This window comes from Sus scrofa, chromosome 9 (genome assembly GCF_000003025.6).
Source record: "Sus scrofa isolate TJ Tabasco breed Duroc chromosome 9, Sscrofa11.1, whole genome shotgun sequence".
Taxonomy (NCBI): domain Eukaryota; kingdom Metazoa; phylum Chordata; class Mammalia; order Artiodactyla; family Suidae; genus Sus; species Sus scrofa.
In genome coordinates, this window is record NC_010451.4 from 65857313 (window position 1) to 65872607 (window position 15295).

General features: G+C 41.7%; 1 protein-coding gene and 1 pseudogene across 3 annotated transcripts in view; one reads left to right on the forward strand and one right to left on the reverse strand.

Moving 5' to 3' along the window:
- Positions 1-15295, reverse strand: part of DSTYK (dual serine/threonine and tyrosine protein kinase) — a 58975-nt gene that overhangs the window by 24263 nt on the left and 19417 nt on the right. For all 3 annotated transcript variants that reach the window (XM_003130102.5, XM_021063275.1, XM_021063274.1), the window contains one exon: positions 12502-12890. In XM_003130102.5, coding sequence (XP_003130150.2) covers positions 12502-12890 — 389 coding nt within the window. The remainder of the gene's footprint in view (positions 1-12501; positions 12891-15295) is intronic.
- On the forward strand, positions 455-2622 carry LOC106504938 (annotated as a pseudogene).

Consider the following 15295-nt stretch of genomic DNA (forward strand, 5'->3'; position numbering starts at 1 on the left):
CCACCTACTTTCTATCCAAGCCAAGGCCAAGAAGAAATTTGCTGTTTCATTTATGCCTTGAATTGCATGGAATGTTTTCTGGTTGGAAGACTCGTCTGATAGTCACCCTGCTATTCAAAACAAGCCCCCTTTCACTACCCTGAGTCACAATACTGGAACACGAATTACTTCATGAGGCACATTCAAAAAGTGGGTAAGAACTTTTAAGGTTTAGAGGAGAGCATGCAATTGCCTAAAGGCAACATTCTAATTACATATAATAATTAAACAGACTAGAGGAAAATCTCAAGAAAAGTTATAACAAGAGAGGAGTTCCCTGGTGGCACCGTGGGTTAAGAATCCAGTGTTGTCACTGCCGTGGCTTGGGTTGCTGCTGTGACTCGGGTTTAATCCCTGGCTCCAGAACGTCCACGTGCCATGGGCATGGCAAAAAAAGAAGAAGAAGGAGAAGGAGGAGAGGAGGAGGAACAGGAGGAGAAGGAGAAGAAGGTGAAGAAGAAAAGAAGATCATAGGTGTTTTAAAAATATTTTTAAAAATTTCTTCTCCCTTAAATACATATCTTTTAAAAGATTTGAATCAATCAAGCTTATTATAGACATATTAGGGGAAGAAAGCCTAAATATTTACACCAAAGTAAGTGCTGTTTAGAAAGTCTACAGGAAGAATTTTGTTTGCTTGTTTATTTGATGAATTTTCTTAAAAAATTCTAAAATAAATTCCCAGGTTTTCCTCAAAGGACCATTCTGTGTGCAACAGAACCATTATCCTAAGCTGCTAGGTCCATCTGTAGAATCAGTATCCTTTGTAAGGGCCAGTTGACTTTATTTGCTCATAGGTGTACATTCATTTAAAAATAAATGGATTCAGTGGATAAAGAAGATATGGAGTAGTAAAATGGACTACTTCTCAGCCATAAAAAAGAATGAAATTTGGCCATTTGCAGCAACATGGATAGAGTTGGAGGGCGTATGCTAAGTGAAATAAGTCAGAGAGAGAAAAAATACTGTATGGTATCACTTATATGTGGAATCTAAAAAATAAAATAGGCTGTCATGGAGGGGTGGCTGAAGAAGACCACTGGCCTTGTGGTACTGGCTATATGTGAAACTCCACATGAGAGGCTAAAAATATCGTATACAAAGATTCTTGATGTTTTTTGGACAAATCCCTAAAAATGCAGCATATAGAAAGTATACAGAACAGATTACAAATGAGAAGCTGGGTATGGTTAAAGCATAATCAGATGTTTAAAAATGAGAAGAGCAACTTCAGGGTGACCAAATAGAAGAGGTGATTCTTCAGGCTGAAAATGAACTAAGTCTGGCAAGAAAAGTGGTGCAGGAGAAGCCACGGGAGCCTTTAGTGGAAGAGCCTACTGCCAACCAATGGAAATGGCCAATATAAATATCACTAGATCACTTGTATGTTGGTGGGAAACTGATGCAACTAAATATTCTGGAATATTAAAAATGTTTCCATATTATTGACATAATCAAGAAAACTGATAGAGAACACATTTTGGGGACTTGATAAAATTGATGAATATGGTAATAGGGAGTTTGAGTGAGTTTTTGATTTGTTGAGCATTCATTCAAATTGTTTCAAAAAAATTTTTTTTAATCAGAAGTTGTAGGAAAATTTGAAAATTAATTGGAAAAAATCCCTATAGATTTTTGATGCAGAAGCTGCATTCGAAAGGTGAAGTATCTTTTAGTACTATCTTCAACACATCATTTAATTTTTTTATTCTGAAAAAAACAGAAAAGTACTTTATTATTATTGTTTAAACAAACTTATAGGTCACCTAAGTGAAGTAGTAGGAGTAAAAACTTCAAATTAGAATTCACTGTACAGTTGAGAAAACTGATTTTTGAATTTGAAAGAAAGATTTTTTTAATTTATAGTGGTAGTTAGAAAAACTTTTCCTTTTCCTTTTGTCTAATTTAAGGAAGTTAGCCTTCTGGTCCTTTGCCTCTAGTTTTATCAACTAAAGTACATCAGGATATACACAATTTCTGTAAAAGACACATTAAGCATTCCTTAAGTTTATCTGGCATACAGATAGGCTTATAATCAAAATATCTTAGTTGTATGGCTATAATATTAAAGTGGAGTCACTAAGAAGTAGTTTTCATTAGTTTCCAATATGAGTGCAGCCAGATATCAAACAGAAGATAAATGCTATTCAAAGAAAGAAGCAGTTTGACAAGTTTAAGGCTAAACAAAATAAAAAATGAGAAGAGCAACTTCAAATGTTCTTAAAATACAATAAAATAAAAATAAAAACTAAAATAAACTAGTGACTACAACAAAAAAGAAACAGACTCACAGACATAGAGAACAGACTGGTGGTTACCAGTAGGGAGAGGGAAGGAGGGAGGGGCAAGATAAGGGTTGGGGATTATGAGGTACTATGCATTGAATGATTAAGCTACAAGGTTATATTGTGCAATACAGGGAATAGAGCCCATATTTTATACTAACTATAAATGAAGTATAACCTTTAAAAATTGTGAATCGCTATGTTGTACACCTGTAACTTATATAATATTGTATACTAACTACACTTCAATTAAAAAAAAATTCCCCTCAAACGGATTCTAATGGCAGGTACTACCTGATACACTGGCACCTAAAGAAGTTGTCTTCTAAATATATCCGTACTAAACAAAAATGGATAGACAACAGGTACCATGCTCTTTCTTCTCCATTACGCAGTTAATTCCCTTGGGCACTTGGTCTCACTGTTCTATCACGACTGGTGGAAGACAGGCAAAAAGAGCTGCTGGCTGAGAGCCTAGCGGCAGTACAAATTAGACTGAAGTGTGATATGTAATTCTGCAATACTTACAGCGGAGGGATGACTCATGCCTGACGGTTATAAACAAAAAAGGAAGCCAGCACTGTCTCCTAGAGACGGGGAGTGAAGAAAAAATTAACAGGGAAGATGAGCCCGGTTATGGACCCTACTATGGCCACCCGAGAGGGAAGACTGATCTTGGACTATTTCTTGGATGGCCGTATTCCTTCCTGGCCCCCGAACAGTGTCTGGCACTTAGTGAGCATCCGGTAAATAAAAATGTGCAATTACTGCATGAATAAATGATGCCTTTACTACTTGCTCAAAACCATTTTATTTTATTTTATTGTCTTTTGAGGGCCAAACCCGTGGCATATGGAGGTTCCCAGGCTAGGGGTCGAATTGGAGCTACAGCTGCTGGCCTACACCACAGCTCACAGCAACACTGGATCTTTAACCCAATGAGCAAGGCCAGGGATTGAACCCGCAACCTCATGGTTCCTAGTTGGATTCATTTCCGCTGAACCACGACGGGAACTCCTCAAAACCATTTTAAATCATCATATGTAAAATTTTCTATTTTTTACCCCATATCCCACACATTTATCTGGAACTGCAGTTTGCATCTACTCCAAGAATGAAGCAGTGAGTGAGCATTTTGCTTCTAACTCAATCAAGGCAAAAGAATCCTAGGGAATCATGAGCGTATTCCTCCTATTTTGAATCACAGCAAATTCCTAGAGATTTCTCTTTTAGAATATATTCTGCACAAATCTATGGAGTCTACAGAGTTTGGTATGTTACCATCAATTTTCTCAGCAAGATGTAAGAGAATGCATTAGAAAGGAGTTTGCTACTCTGCAAACACCAGAAATTTACCTCTTTGGCTTTGTTTTTTATGTAAAATGACACTATCTTAAATGCCAAGAAGAAATGGCTCAGTCACTGATGCCTGACCATTTCCTAAGAATACTGCCTCTTACTGAGGACTTCTAACTTTCAGGCTCACGGCACATTACCAAAACTAGGTGATGTGCTAAGGATGATTTTATCTTATAACTGAAGGTTCAAACAGAAGACAGTTATGTACTCAGGTCATAAATATCTTTATTTTCACTATGGTTCCAAAGCCTCGTTATATCACACAGAAAAGAAGTCCATAAATATAGAAGAGTCCTCAGCAACTGCCATAGCCTGAACTCCAATGCCTGTCTCCGTATTCTACCTGCTGTCACTCTCACTTCTCTTCCCATGCCCTCTCTCCTAAGGCCATGTTTTTGTTGTGGTGGTGGTTGTTTGGCTGCACCTGCGGCATGTGGAAGTTCCCAGGCCAGGGATCAAATACCCATACCACAGCAGACAGCAGCAACCCAAGCCACTGCAGTGACAACGACAGATCCTTCACCTGCTGTGCCACAAGGGAACGCCAGGGCCATGTTTTCACACAAGGTTGATTCTTTCTCATTTTTATATAGTTCCCTAAACTCACTATCACTCTTAAATGTCAATTACACATTAAGGAAATACCTTTCTACTCTTGTTACATTGTAGGAAATACCTTTAACTCTTGGTACAAACACTCCAGTGGGGAGGTGCGACTGAGCTGGTTTCCAAGCTCTAACAGGCCTCAAGCAGCTGTGCCAACCCAGAGCTTAATCCCAGCAGTCAGCATAGAATGGGTACAAGCTCATCTCCCTACCTGGTAAAAGTAAGAAGTGGTAACTCAGAGGCCAAGACTGGGGAAAAATCAGATTCTCAACCGAAGCCCTTCATCTAGCCAGAGAAAGCATGAGACTATCACGCTAAAACTGAAAATATGTTTACAACCTCAAATACCGCAAAGCAAGGCTCTGCGTCTCAACTAATAAGCATGAAGCCCTGAAGGATCAGAACTATCTAATTTCAAACTGTGATGAATCAGATAACAGAGAAGTTGACAAGAATGAATAGCCTCTATGCATTCTGCCTTGTGGATATTTGAACACCCAGGCACCCACAGATACAAACAGAATTAGGAATGTGAAGCCTTTTTCTCTTACCACTTACTAGACCATCAAGAGAGAACAGTAGAATGGAGAAGAAGGAAGAAAGAGAAGCTTAACCTTTTAACTTGATGACTTTAACTTTTATAGTTTTTACCTTTTTAGAACACCTTTCTCTTTTTTCTTCTTTTGTCTTTTCAGGACTGCACCCGCGGCATATGGAGGTTCCCAGGCTAGGTTCCAATCAGAGCTGTAGCCGCCAGCCTACGCCACAGCCACAGCAACATGGGATCCGAGCTGTGTCTGCGACCTACACCACAGCTCACGGCAACGCCGGATCCTTAACCCACTGAGCGAGGCCAAGGATTGAACCCGCAACCTCATGGCTCCTAGTCAGATTCGTTAACCACTGAGCCACGACGGGAACTCCTCTTTTTTCATTTTATTAGAAAAGTACTTCATAATAACTATGAAGAACTTTAGCTCTAACTAGAGAAGAATTAGTAACTATAAGTAAGCTGGAACCAGAAGGACTTGAGTTTGACAGGAAGGAGTTCCACTGTGGATGGCTGTCAGGGAAGGGATGGGTGACTGAGAGAGGAGGAAATCCTCTTCTCAAGGACACTGAGGAATTCATTCAAATGGAGGCTTACTAAGTGCCAAGCACTGTGCTAGGTGCTTTACACACCGTCTCTCATTTAAGTCTCACACAGATTATCACTCCCATTTTACAAGTGAGGGGACAGAGCACCAGTCACACAGTCAGTTAAGTGACCAAGCCAAGAAGTAAATCTGCTTGACAATAAAGACTATGTTTAAAAATAACTGATGGGAGTTCCTGTCGTGGCTCAGTGGTTAACTAGGAACCATGAGGTTGTGGGTTCGACCCCTGGCCTTGCTCAGTGGGTTAAGTACCTAGCGTTGCTGTGAGCTGTGGTGTAGGCCGGCAGCTACAGCTCCCATTAGACTCCTAACCTGAGGACCTCCACATGCCTCCGGTGCAGCCCTAGAAACGGCCAAAAGACAAATAAATAAATAAATAAATAAATAAAAACAAAAATAACTGATGGTTCCCTGTGTCAGCAACGGTCTGGGCTGATGTTAGGGAAGTTCTGAAAGAAGAACAAAGGAGGAACAACATGCTTTCTAGGATCCTAACAATCCTGCTGTTCTACGTTAAAAAGGATATGCTGGCTACATGTAAAAGCCCTACTCTGCTGGGAGTTTCCATTGTGGCTCGGTGGTAATGAACCTGACTAGTAACCATGAGGCCACAGATTCGATCCCTGGCCTCGCTCAGTGGGTTAAGGATCCATCCAGTGTTGCCATGAGTTGCAGGTTGCAGACGTGGCTCCTCTCTGGTGTTGCTGTGGCTGTGGTGTAGGCCAGCAGCTATAGCTCCAACTCGGCCCCTAGCCTGGGAATTTCCACAGGCTGTGGGTGCAGCCCTAAAAAGACAAAGACACACACACACACACACACACACACACACACACACACACCCTATTCTGCTGTGAAACAATCCTGCAAAAAAAAAAAAATCAAAAATAATTTTTTTTTTTAGGGCCACACTCATGGCATATGGAGGTTCCCAGGCTAGGGGTAGAATCGGAGCTGTAACCATCGGCCTACGCCAGAGCCACAGCAACGCCAGATCCGAGCCACATCTGCGACCTACACCACAGCTCACTGCAACGCTGGATCCTTAACCCATTGAGCAAGGCCAGGCATCGAACCCACAACCTCATGGTTCCTAGTCGGATTTGTTTCCACTGAGCCACAACGGGAACTCCAGGTTGTGAAAGCATTAACCACTGAGAAATTTAAAATATCAATGTCTGTGTGGATCAACAGAACAGAATAGAGAGCCCAGAATTAACCCACACATCTACAGTCACTTCATCTTCGACAAAGGAGGTGAGAATACACAATGGAGAAAAGACAGTCTCTTCAGCAAGTGGCTTTGGGAAAGCTAGACAGCCACATGTAAACTGAGGGAGTTAGAAAACACCACATACAAAAATAAACTCAAAATGGCTTAAAGGCTTAAATATAAGACATGACACCATAACACTCTTAGAAGAGAACATAGGCAAAACATTCTCTAACATGAACTGTAACAGTATTTTCTTAGGTTAGTCTCTCAAGGCAATACACATAAAAGCAAAAAGAAACATATAGGCCTTCCCGCTGATCGAGTGTTGTTTGTGGTGTGGGTTCGATTCCCGGCCTGGCACAGTGGGTTAAGGATCTGGCATTGCTGCAGCTGTGACATAAGTCACAGCTACAGCTAGATTTGATCCCTGGCCCAGGAACTTCCAAGTGCTACAGGTGCACTCAAAAAAAATGTTTTTAATTAAAAAATAAAATAAAATAAATGGGACCTAAGCAAACCTATAAGCTTTTGCACAGCAAAGGAAACCATAAACAAAACAAAAAGACGACCTATATTTGCAAATGATGTGACAAGGGCTTAATTTCCAAAATATACAAACAGTTCATACAACTCAATAACAGCAAAAAAACTCAACCCAATCAAAAAATAGGAGAAGACCTAAATAGATATTTCCCCAAAGAAGACATACAGATGGCCAATAGGCACATGAAAAAGATGCTCACCACTGCTAACTATTAGAGAATTGCAAACCAAAACTACAATGAGGTACCGCCTCGCACCAGTCAGAATGGCCATCAATTAATAAGTCTACAAGTAACAAATGCTAGAAAGGGTGTGGAGAAAAGGAAACCCTCCTACACTGTTGGTAGAAATGTAAATTGGTACAAGCACTATGGAAAAACAATATGAAAGTTCCTTAAAACTAAAGATAGGAGTTCCCTGGTGGCTCAGTGGGTTGAGGGTCCGGCATTGTTGCTGCTGTGACTCAGGTCACTGCTGTAGTGAAGGTTTGATCCCTGGCCCAGGAACTTCTTTATGTTGTGGGTGCAGCCAAAACCAAACAAACAAATCTAAAAACAAGAATTGCCATGTGATCCAGCAATCCTCCCGAACATGTATCTGGAGAAAACTATAATTTGAAAAGATACATGCACCTCAGTGTTCACAGCAGCACTATTTATAACAGCCAAGACAGAGGAATGAAGAAGATGTGATATATATATATATATATATATATATACACACACACACACACACACACAATGGAATACTACTCAGCCACAAAAAAGAATAAAATAATACCATTTGCAACAACATGGATGGACCTAGAGATTATCATACTAAGTGAAATAAGTCAGAAAGACAAAGACAAATACCATATGATACCATTTACATGTGGACTCTAAAATGTGACACAAATTAACTTATTTATGAAACAGAAACAGACTCATAGATATAGAAAACAAATTTATGGTTTCCAAAGGGGAAAGGGATTGAGGGAAGAATAAATTAGGAGTTTGGGATTAGCACATACAAACTACTATAAATAAAACAGAAAAACCATAAAGTCCTACTGTATAGCACAGGGAACTATATTCAACACCCTATAATAAACCATCATGAAAAAGAATATGAAAACACGCACACATACATACATTCTCTCTCTCTCTCTCTCTCTCTATACATATATATATATACACATATGAATCACTCTGCTATACATTGGAAACTAACATATAAATCAACTATACTTCAACAAAAATTGTTTAATTAAAAAAATGAAAAAATAAAAAAGATCAATGTCAATGTCTGTACGAAATTAAAAATAGATTATTTCCATTGATGGCTACTGACTGAAGATTCTTAAGAGAAAATTTTATTACTCCAACTGGTTAGATTCAAAACAGTAAAAATATAAGTTTATTTGCAAGTCATAAGATCTTTCCTGAAAAACATCAGTTTATCTTAGTTCGCTGAAATACACCTTAACAGACCTCACCACAAGCCAGTAACCATGACAACATGTGTGGCAATCTGGCTGCCAGGTGACATGCGCATTTGTCCAAAGGGCTGGAAAACACCTGGTGGGGAAAACAGGTGATAAGAAGAAAAAACTGAGAGCTATGTAACTGCCATAGAAAATGAAACGCCAGGAGTTCCCATCATGGCTCAGTGGTTAACCAATATGACCAGGAACCATGAGGTTGCGGGTTCAATCCCTGGCCTCGCTCAGTGGGTTAAGGATCCGGTAGTTGCCGTGAGCTGTGGTGTAGGTTGCAGACGCGGCTTGGATCCCGTGTGGCTGGGGCTCTGGTGTAGGCCGGCAGCTACAGCTCCAATTCGACCCCTAGCCTGGGAACCTCCACATGCCTCAGGTGCAGCCCTAGAAAAGACAAAAAAAAAAAAAAAAAAAAAAGAAAATGAAGTGCCACTGCTAGGATGCAGGAATCCCACTCCAGGCTGAGGAAGTTTAATCATCTCTGCTTCTTTTCATTCCTTTTCTCATGGGTATTCATAGGAAAAAACACATACACACTCACACATGTACCAGACACATTAGATTGAGGCAACTCTAAAGCAGACAACTGTGTTCCCCTGGACTTAGAAAAGGAAAAAAAGGAGGTGAGGTCCGTACCAGAAAGGGGGTGAAGGTTAGGAAGCGGAAGTATGTACATGAGAATCTCAGGGAAACCAGAGCTAAAAGGCTGGGAATACCAAGCACTGTGGGCCCATTGGAGTTGGGCTATTCTGGAATAATCTGAAAATGGCTAATTTATGAGGACTTTAAAGCAACATATTAGAAGAATGACCATTGTACCAGAGGGTAAGGGGAAATTCTGCTTAAATAATTTGACAGTTAAAAATGAACATCTCATTTCCCCTAATTCAATCTTGGTTTCCTTTAGCTAAATGTTTCCTTTCTAAACCACCCCCTTCTCAAACCAAAGAGAAGGGCTGTTTAGAGCTAACTCTCTGGTCCTAAATAGAATTGGAGCTATAAAAAAAAAAAAAAAAAAAAAAAAAAAAGATCTTCCTCACTGGCACAAAAAATCTTCAAGGTAGCTAGGAAATGCTCCCAGCAGTAAGCTGAGCATCCCTGATGTATCTAGTGGAGACGGGAGCCTGATTACAGTGACAGAGCAGGGCCTGAGCTCCACAAAGGTTGCTAAAGGCCCCTCTGAGGCTCCGCATCAAGAGATTCTAAAGTTAGAAACGCTGGGGTCCGTTGCTGTTTCCACATCAAAACCACTGGAGTATAAAGAAGATCAGAAAAACACTGGCTAAGGAAACCTCACAAACCACATGAAACAGAACACGAGAGGCCAAAGGATTAATTCATGAAAAGGGAAGAATATTTCTCAAGAAAGAGAATATATATTTCAACTGTGCACAGATAAAGCTGATGAGGTATCTCAACTTCCTAGCCAAGTAGGCTCCTTATTACCTCAGTCAGAGAGCTTACTACCTGTATCAGGAGCAGCACAGGGAACTCTCACCAGTAAGACATGTGCTCAGGTGTGCACTTGGGGGTTGGCTCTCATTTTCTTTTCTGTGATTTGATCACTTCAATTCATAGGACAAAAAAGTAAATGAGCGCTAAAATTCAAACCAGTAAAACGAAGAGACATAGAGAAATCAATCAAATAATATCTGTCCTACGGGTGGCATTGTTCACATGCCAAGATTGCTTTTAAAAGGCAAGAACAGGAAAAATCACCCCCCAAGAGCAGTCATTTCAGCTATTTAACAGTGTTTTTTAAGCTGCAGGTCACAATGTATTAGGTCAGATAGTAAATTTAGTGGGTTGTTAACCATTGCTTCGTTTTTTTTCTAATGAAGTCAAATGGCATAGGGAAGAAAATATCAGTGTGTTTTGCAAGTATTGTTTCATGAAACTTTATTCCAAATGTATCTACTGGGTTCTGACGAAAATGTTATTTCTTAGAGTAAATTAAAATCTTCAAAAGCTTGAAAACCCCTGAGCTATTGGAAACGGAAGGAAGTAGACCAGAGCAGAATATTACAGAGAGATTGTGTGTGGATCAAATACTTATGAATCATGAAGACGTTTGCAGGTCAACTTGAGCAGCCTCAGTCAAAAATCAAGGATCACTGTCAGAGCTACTGTCAGTTACCCAAGACCTCTGACATGGTTCTGGAGCTAAGAAGTGCGAGCTCTTAGTCTGCAAACAGAGGAAAGCCACCACTGAAACTGAGCTGAGAGAAAATGCTGGCCCCTCTAATGTTTATTGAGATCAAAGAAATCTGGGCTCTGGAAGGAAATGAGATGACAGTTTCTACTTCTACAGTATCATAGACCATGGCCACACAAAAGGACTCATTCACTGACTAAGAGATCAAGCCTTCTGGAACAGGGGTAAATGAAAAGATGAAGAGGAGGCGGTTTTCCTAGTCCTGCCAAACTAGCCCTTTCTTCCTGGCACAGCTGACCAAGGTGGTGGACTCTGTTTCGAGCATGTCTGCATTCTTTTATTCCTGCCGGCTCCTGACCCCCAACGTAGTCATATCCTCAGCTGATCCGCATTCGGCCTAATCGTATAGCCCAGCCTAAGCTATTCAATAGCAAAGAAGCCTCACACAGAAGATAAGTGGAGGGAGCTCCCTCTATGGTACAGTGGGTTAAGGATCCCATGTTGCTGCAGCTATGGCTGCTTGGGTTGCAGCTGTGACTCAGATTCAATCCCTGGCCCAGGGAACTTCCATATACCATGGGTGCAGCCGGAAAAAAAAAAAAAAAGAGAGAGAGAGAGAAATGGAAATTTGAATACCAGATAGAGAACTTGATCTTTTAGGAAATGCCACAAGACCTATATTCTCTCTGGGCGCTTACTTCAAGAGAGAAGCAAAGCTACTCTCCAGATGATAGAATCTCCATGTCTCCTTATGTTGAGCCAGACTTGTCTTCACATTCCAAAGTCCCTTAGGAACCAAGAGACATGATCTGTCCACTTAGTAAATAATGGCAGGTCTAAGAAAAAATTCACAAGTTCTCGTCTTGTTCTCAACTCTAATAAGAATGTTAATCGGAGTTTCCATCATAGGGAAACAGCGGAAATGAATCTGACTAGCATCCATGAAGATGTGGGTTTGATCCCTGGCCTCACTCAGTGGGTTAAGAATCCGGCATTGCCGTGAGCTGTGGTGTAGGTCATAGACTTGGCTCGGATCTGGCGTTGCTGTGGCTGTGGCTATGGCTGTGGCCAGCGGCTACAGCTCCAATTCAACCCCTAGCCTGGGAACCTCCATAAGCCGCAGGTACAGCCCTAAAAAGACAAAAAAAAAAAAAAGAATGTTAATCATTTTATTGTTCTTTTTATATTCGTTTATTTATTTTTTTGGCTGCATCTATGGAAGTTCTGGGGCCAGGGATTGAAACCACACCACAGCAGTGACCTGAGCCACAGCAGTGACAATGCCGGATCCTATTGTTGTTCCTTGTAGAAAGGGAAGGCCAAAGACAATTCTAGCAACACCTTCCTGCTAAGAATTTAGAAAGCGATTTCTAACCCTGATCATAATTACTCTGTAAAAGTATGTTGAGAGGCAAGTATCACATTCCTTCAGTTTCAGAAAGGAGGATAAGCAAATTGTCCAGGGCCTGGCAGCGTGGGAGCAGAGGCAGGGGAGGCCACTGCTATGGCCTTGTCTGGTTTTCAGCTTCTTAGTTCCTCTTCCTTTGACTCCATCGGCTGATGCTCAGAGCCCAAGGTATACAATGCCAAATTACCTTCTAAGAAAGCACAAATACAAGGAAAGCTGGTATGCTTGTGTGCAACTGCGTTAAGTATGAGATTGGTACCTGTAAGAGAGCATGGTGCATCGTCACCTCCAGTTCGGCTAAAACATGAGCAGCATCCTCACTGTCCTCTTGGACCTCCAGGTCCTCCTCAGGGATGGTCTCCCAGTCGCCCTGGTGAGCAACCAGTGTGTGCACTAGTTCATACTGGCCAGGGAGCGCCAGGCTGACCCGCGTCTGAGTCCCATAGGTGAAGCGGAGACGCCGGAGCTTACAGTTCTCCTCACTGCCCAGCTTGGTGGTGGGAAGCACCTGCACCCCCAAGAGCAGGTTCAACAGCTGGCACTTGACATTACAATCCTGGCCGAGGATCAAGATGCAGGGGAGGCAGTCCACCATCTGCTGGAGGTACTTCTCTTCCTTAGGTGGGAAGGAAATGCAGCTCAGCGGGCCTGGGTGGGGAAGGGGAGGGTGGAGGAGGAGAAAGGAGTACAGAGAGAAGAGTGAGGAAGGGTAGAGAGAGACTCACGCGGAGATCCCCTTAGGATGTCAGGCTCCTAGAAAAGAAATTTCTAGGAGGCTCTGGGTTGAAGGAGATATCAGGAAACACCCCAGTCAGAAAAGGCTCCTCAGATATCAAACAGGAGTCCCCTCTCTGGCTCATCCCAACAGCTGTCTGTCCAGAAAGGTGGCGGTGACCTGATCTACCCTCCCCGCCCCCCCCCTTTCAACCAGTGGAGGGAAAGCCTAAGGAGTTTGCAAGGACTCAATCACAAGATCACTAAGTTGACAAAGCCAGAAAAGACCGTACCAACTGGCACATGAGTCCAAGGATGAAACTTGTCAAAGTGAAAACCTTCCCAGAGTTCCATGGTGGCTCAGTGCGTTAAGGATCTGGCATTGTCACTGCTGTGACATGGGTTCAGTCCCTGGCCCAGGAACTTCTGCGTGCTGTGGGCGCGGCCAAAAAAAGCAAAAAAAGAAAAGAAAAAAAAAAAAAGAAAACCTTCCCTGGGACACAAGACTTAATACTTGAACATATGAAGTTGCTTTTGAATGTCTCTACCACATGCAGCTTTAGCTTATTTTCCTCATTTACTATATATTTTATAACTACATGTGTGAACTAATTTTAAATGCACATATATCAAAATAAAGTGTTACTCAAGTGTGCAAAAGCTCGAGAATCTTTTCCAGTTCATCTCACTGAAAGCTGGTGATGGCACTGCAGCTGCCAAATCATCTGTTTCCTTACAACACTGGATGCTCGATTAAGATCAATACCTCCTAAACAAACTGTATTCTTTCACAGTTTATGGGAGACAGACCCTGAGTAAGACGAAAGGAAAGAGCTACCTGTGAGGATAAAGTCCAGGAAAATCTAAGAAGAGATAGGGTCCATCTCAGAAATATCTTTGCAGGACACCACATGCATCTGAACTGCAAGCTTCCACAAACAGGTCAAATGATACTCAACAGAAAACAAAAGGCTTCCTAAAGCATAAGAAAGAACCTCTGCTTGGGAAAAAGAAGCAAAAATTAGCTGAGTGGAACGCTCAGATTCTGAACAAGCTCATTCCCCAACTTGTTCGGTGCCAGTGCCTGCCCATGTCTGAGATCAGAAAAGCACAGGCGCACAGTTCTTACGCTGTTAGAAGACCCATCTCTGAGCCAAATGCATACATCTTAATTGAAATTTAGGGTGGCACCAACTGAAACAGTATTTGCTTTAGTCACTTAACCACAAGCTGCATTAAACCGTTCATAAGCTGTTTGTCTTGTTCATGCAATTGAAGCAAGAGAGGCCTGATTCATTTAAGAGGTTGTTCTACTTTAGACTCTACCTATCCTGCCACAATCTTACTATTTCAAATCCTCAAACCTCCTCGTCTTCCACAAATGGCAGCACCAAAAGGTTTAAAGAAGCTGGCTTTCACCCAGATTTCTTTATGCACTACATTAAGCTCTTCCTTTCATGTCTGCCTGTAAGTACATCACCTGGCTTGCATACGTATGTCAGCAACACCAGACACTGAAACAAGGAAATCTACTCTCTGAGGAAAAAAATGAGAAAGCAAAATGTTAACTGAGTATCCAGTGCATGCAATGTATTTATTAAGCACAAGAGTAAAACACCAGGAGTTCCCCGTCGTGGCGCAGTGGTTAACGAATCTGACTAGAAACCATGAGGTTGCAGGGTCGATCCCTGGCCTTGCTCAGTGGGTTAAGGATCCGGCCTTGCCGTGAGCTGTAGTGTAGGTTGCAGATGCAGCTCGGATCTGACGTTGCTGTGGCTGTGGTGCAGGCCGGTGGCTACAGCTCCGATTAGATCCCAGCCTGGGAACCTCCATAAGCCGCAGGTGCGGCCCTAAAAATACAAAAGGAAAAAAAAAAAAAAAGAGTAAAACACCAGCTGACCAGTCTAATTTTTGACCTATAATCTAAAAGCAAGGGACTGTAAACCAAGTGTAACGGAAAAAATAAAAATCATTTCAAAAAATTTAAAAAAGCAAAGCAAAGGGACACAGTCAACTGCATGAGTGAGCACTTGGCAAGTAGCAGTGGGCAAGGTGAGTCCCCTCATATCTTGTTCACAACCAAATGAAACTTATCACAGTTGCTGGGGAGGAAAAACAATTTTCCCCTACCCTTTTAGTTTCTTCTGGCTGGGTCTACAAATTAAATGGATATGAGACAGATTGCTAAGAGAAAATGAAATTTAATTATGTACACATGGGGAATTCAAACATGAATGATTCCAAACACGGGTAAAATGAGGTACACATGTCATCCTGGACTAAGGAGAAGGGGATGGGGGGCAGGTCTTCAAAGGGAAGCAAGGCAATTCCTAGGAAGA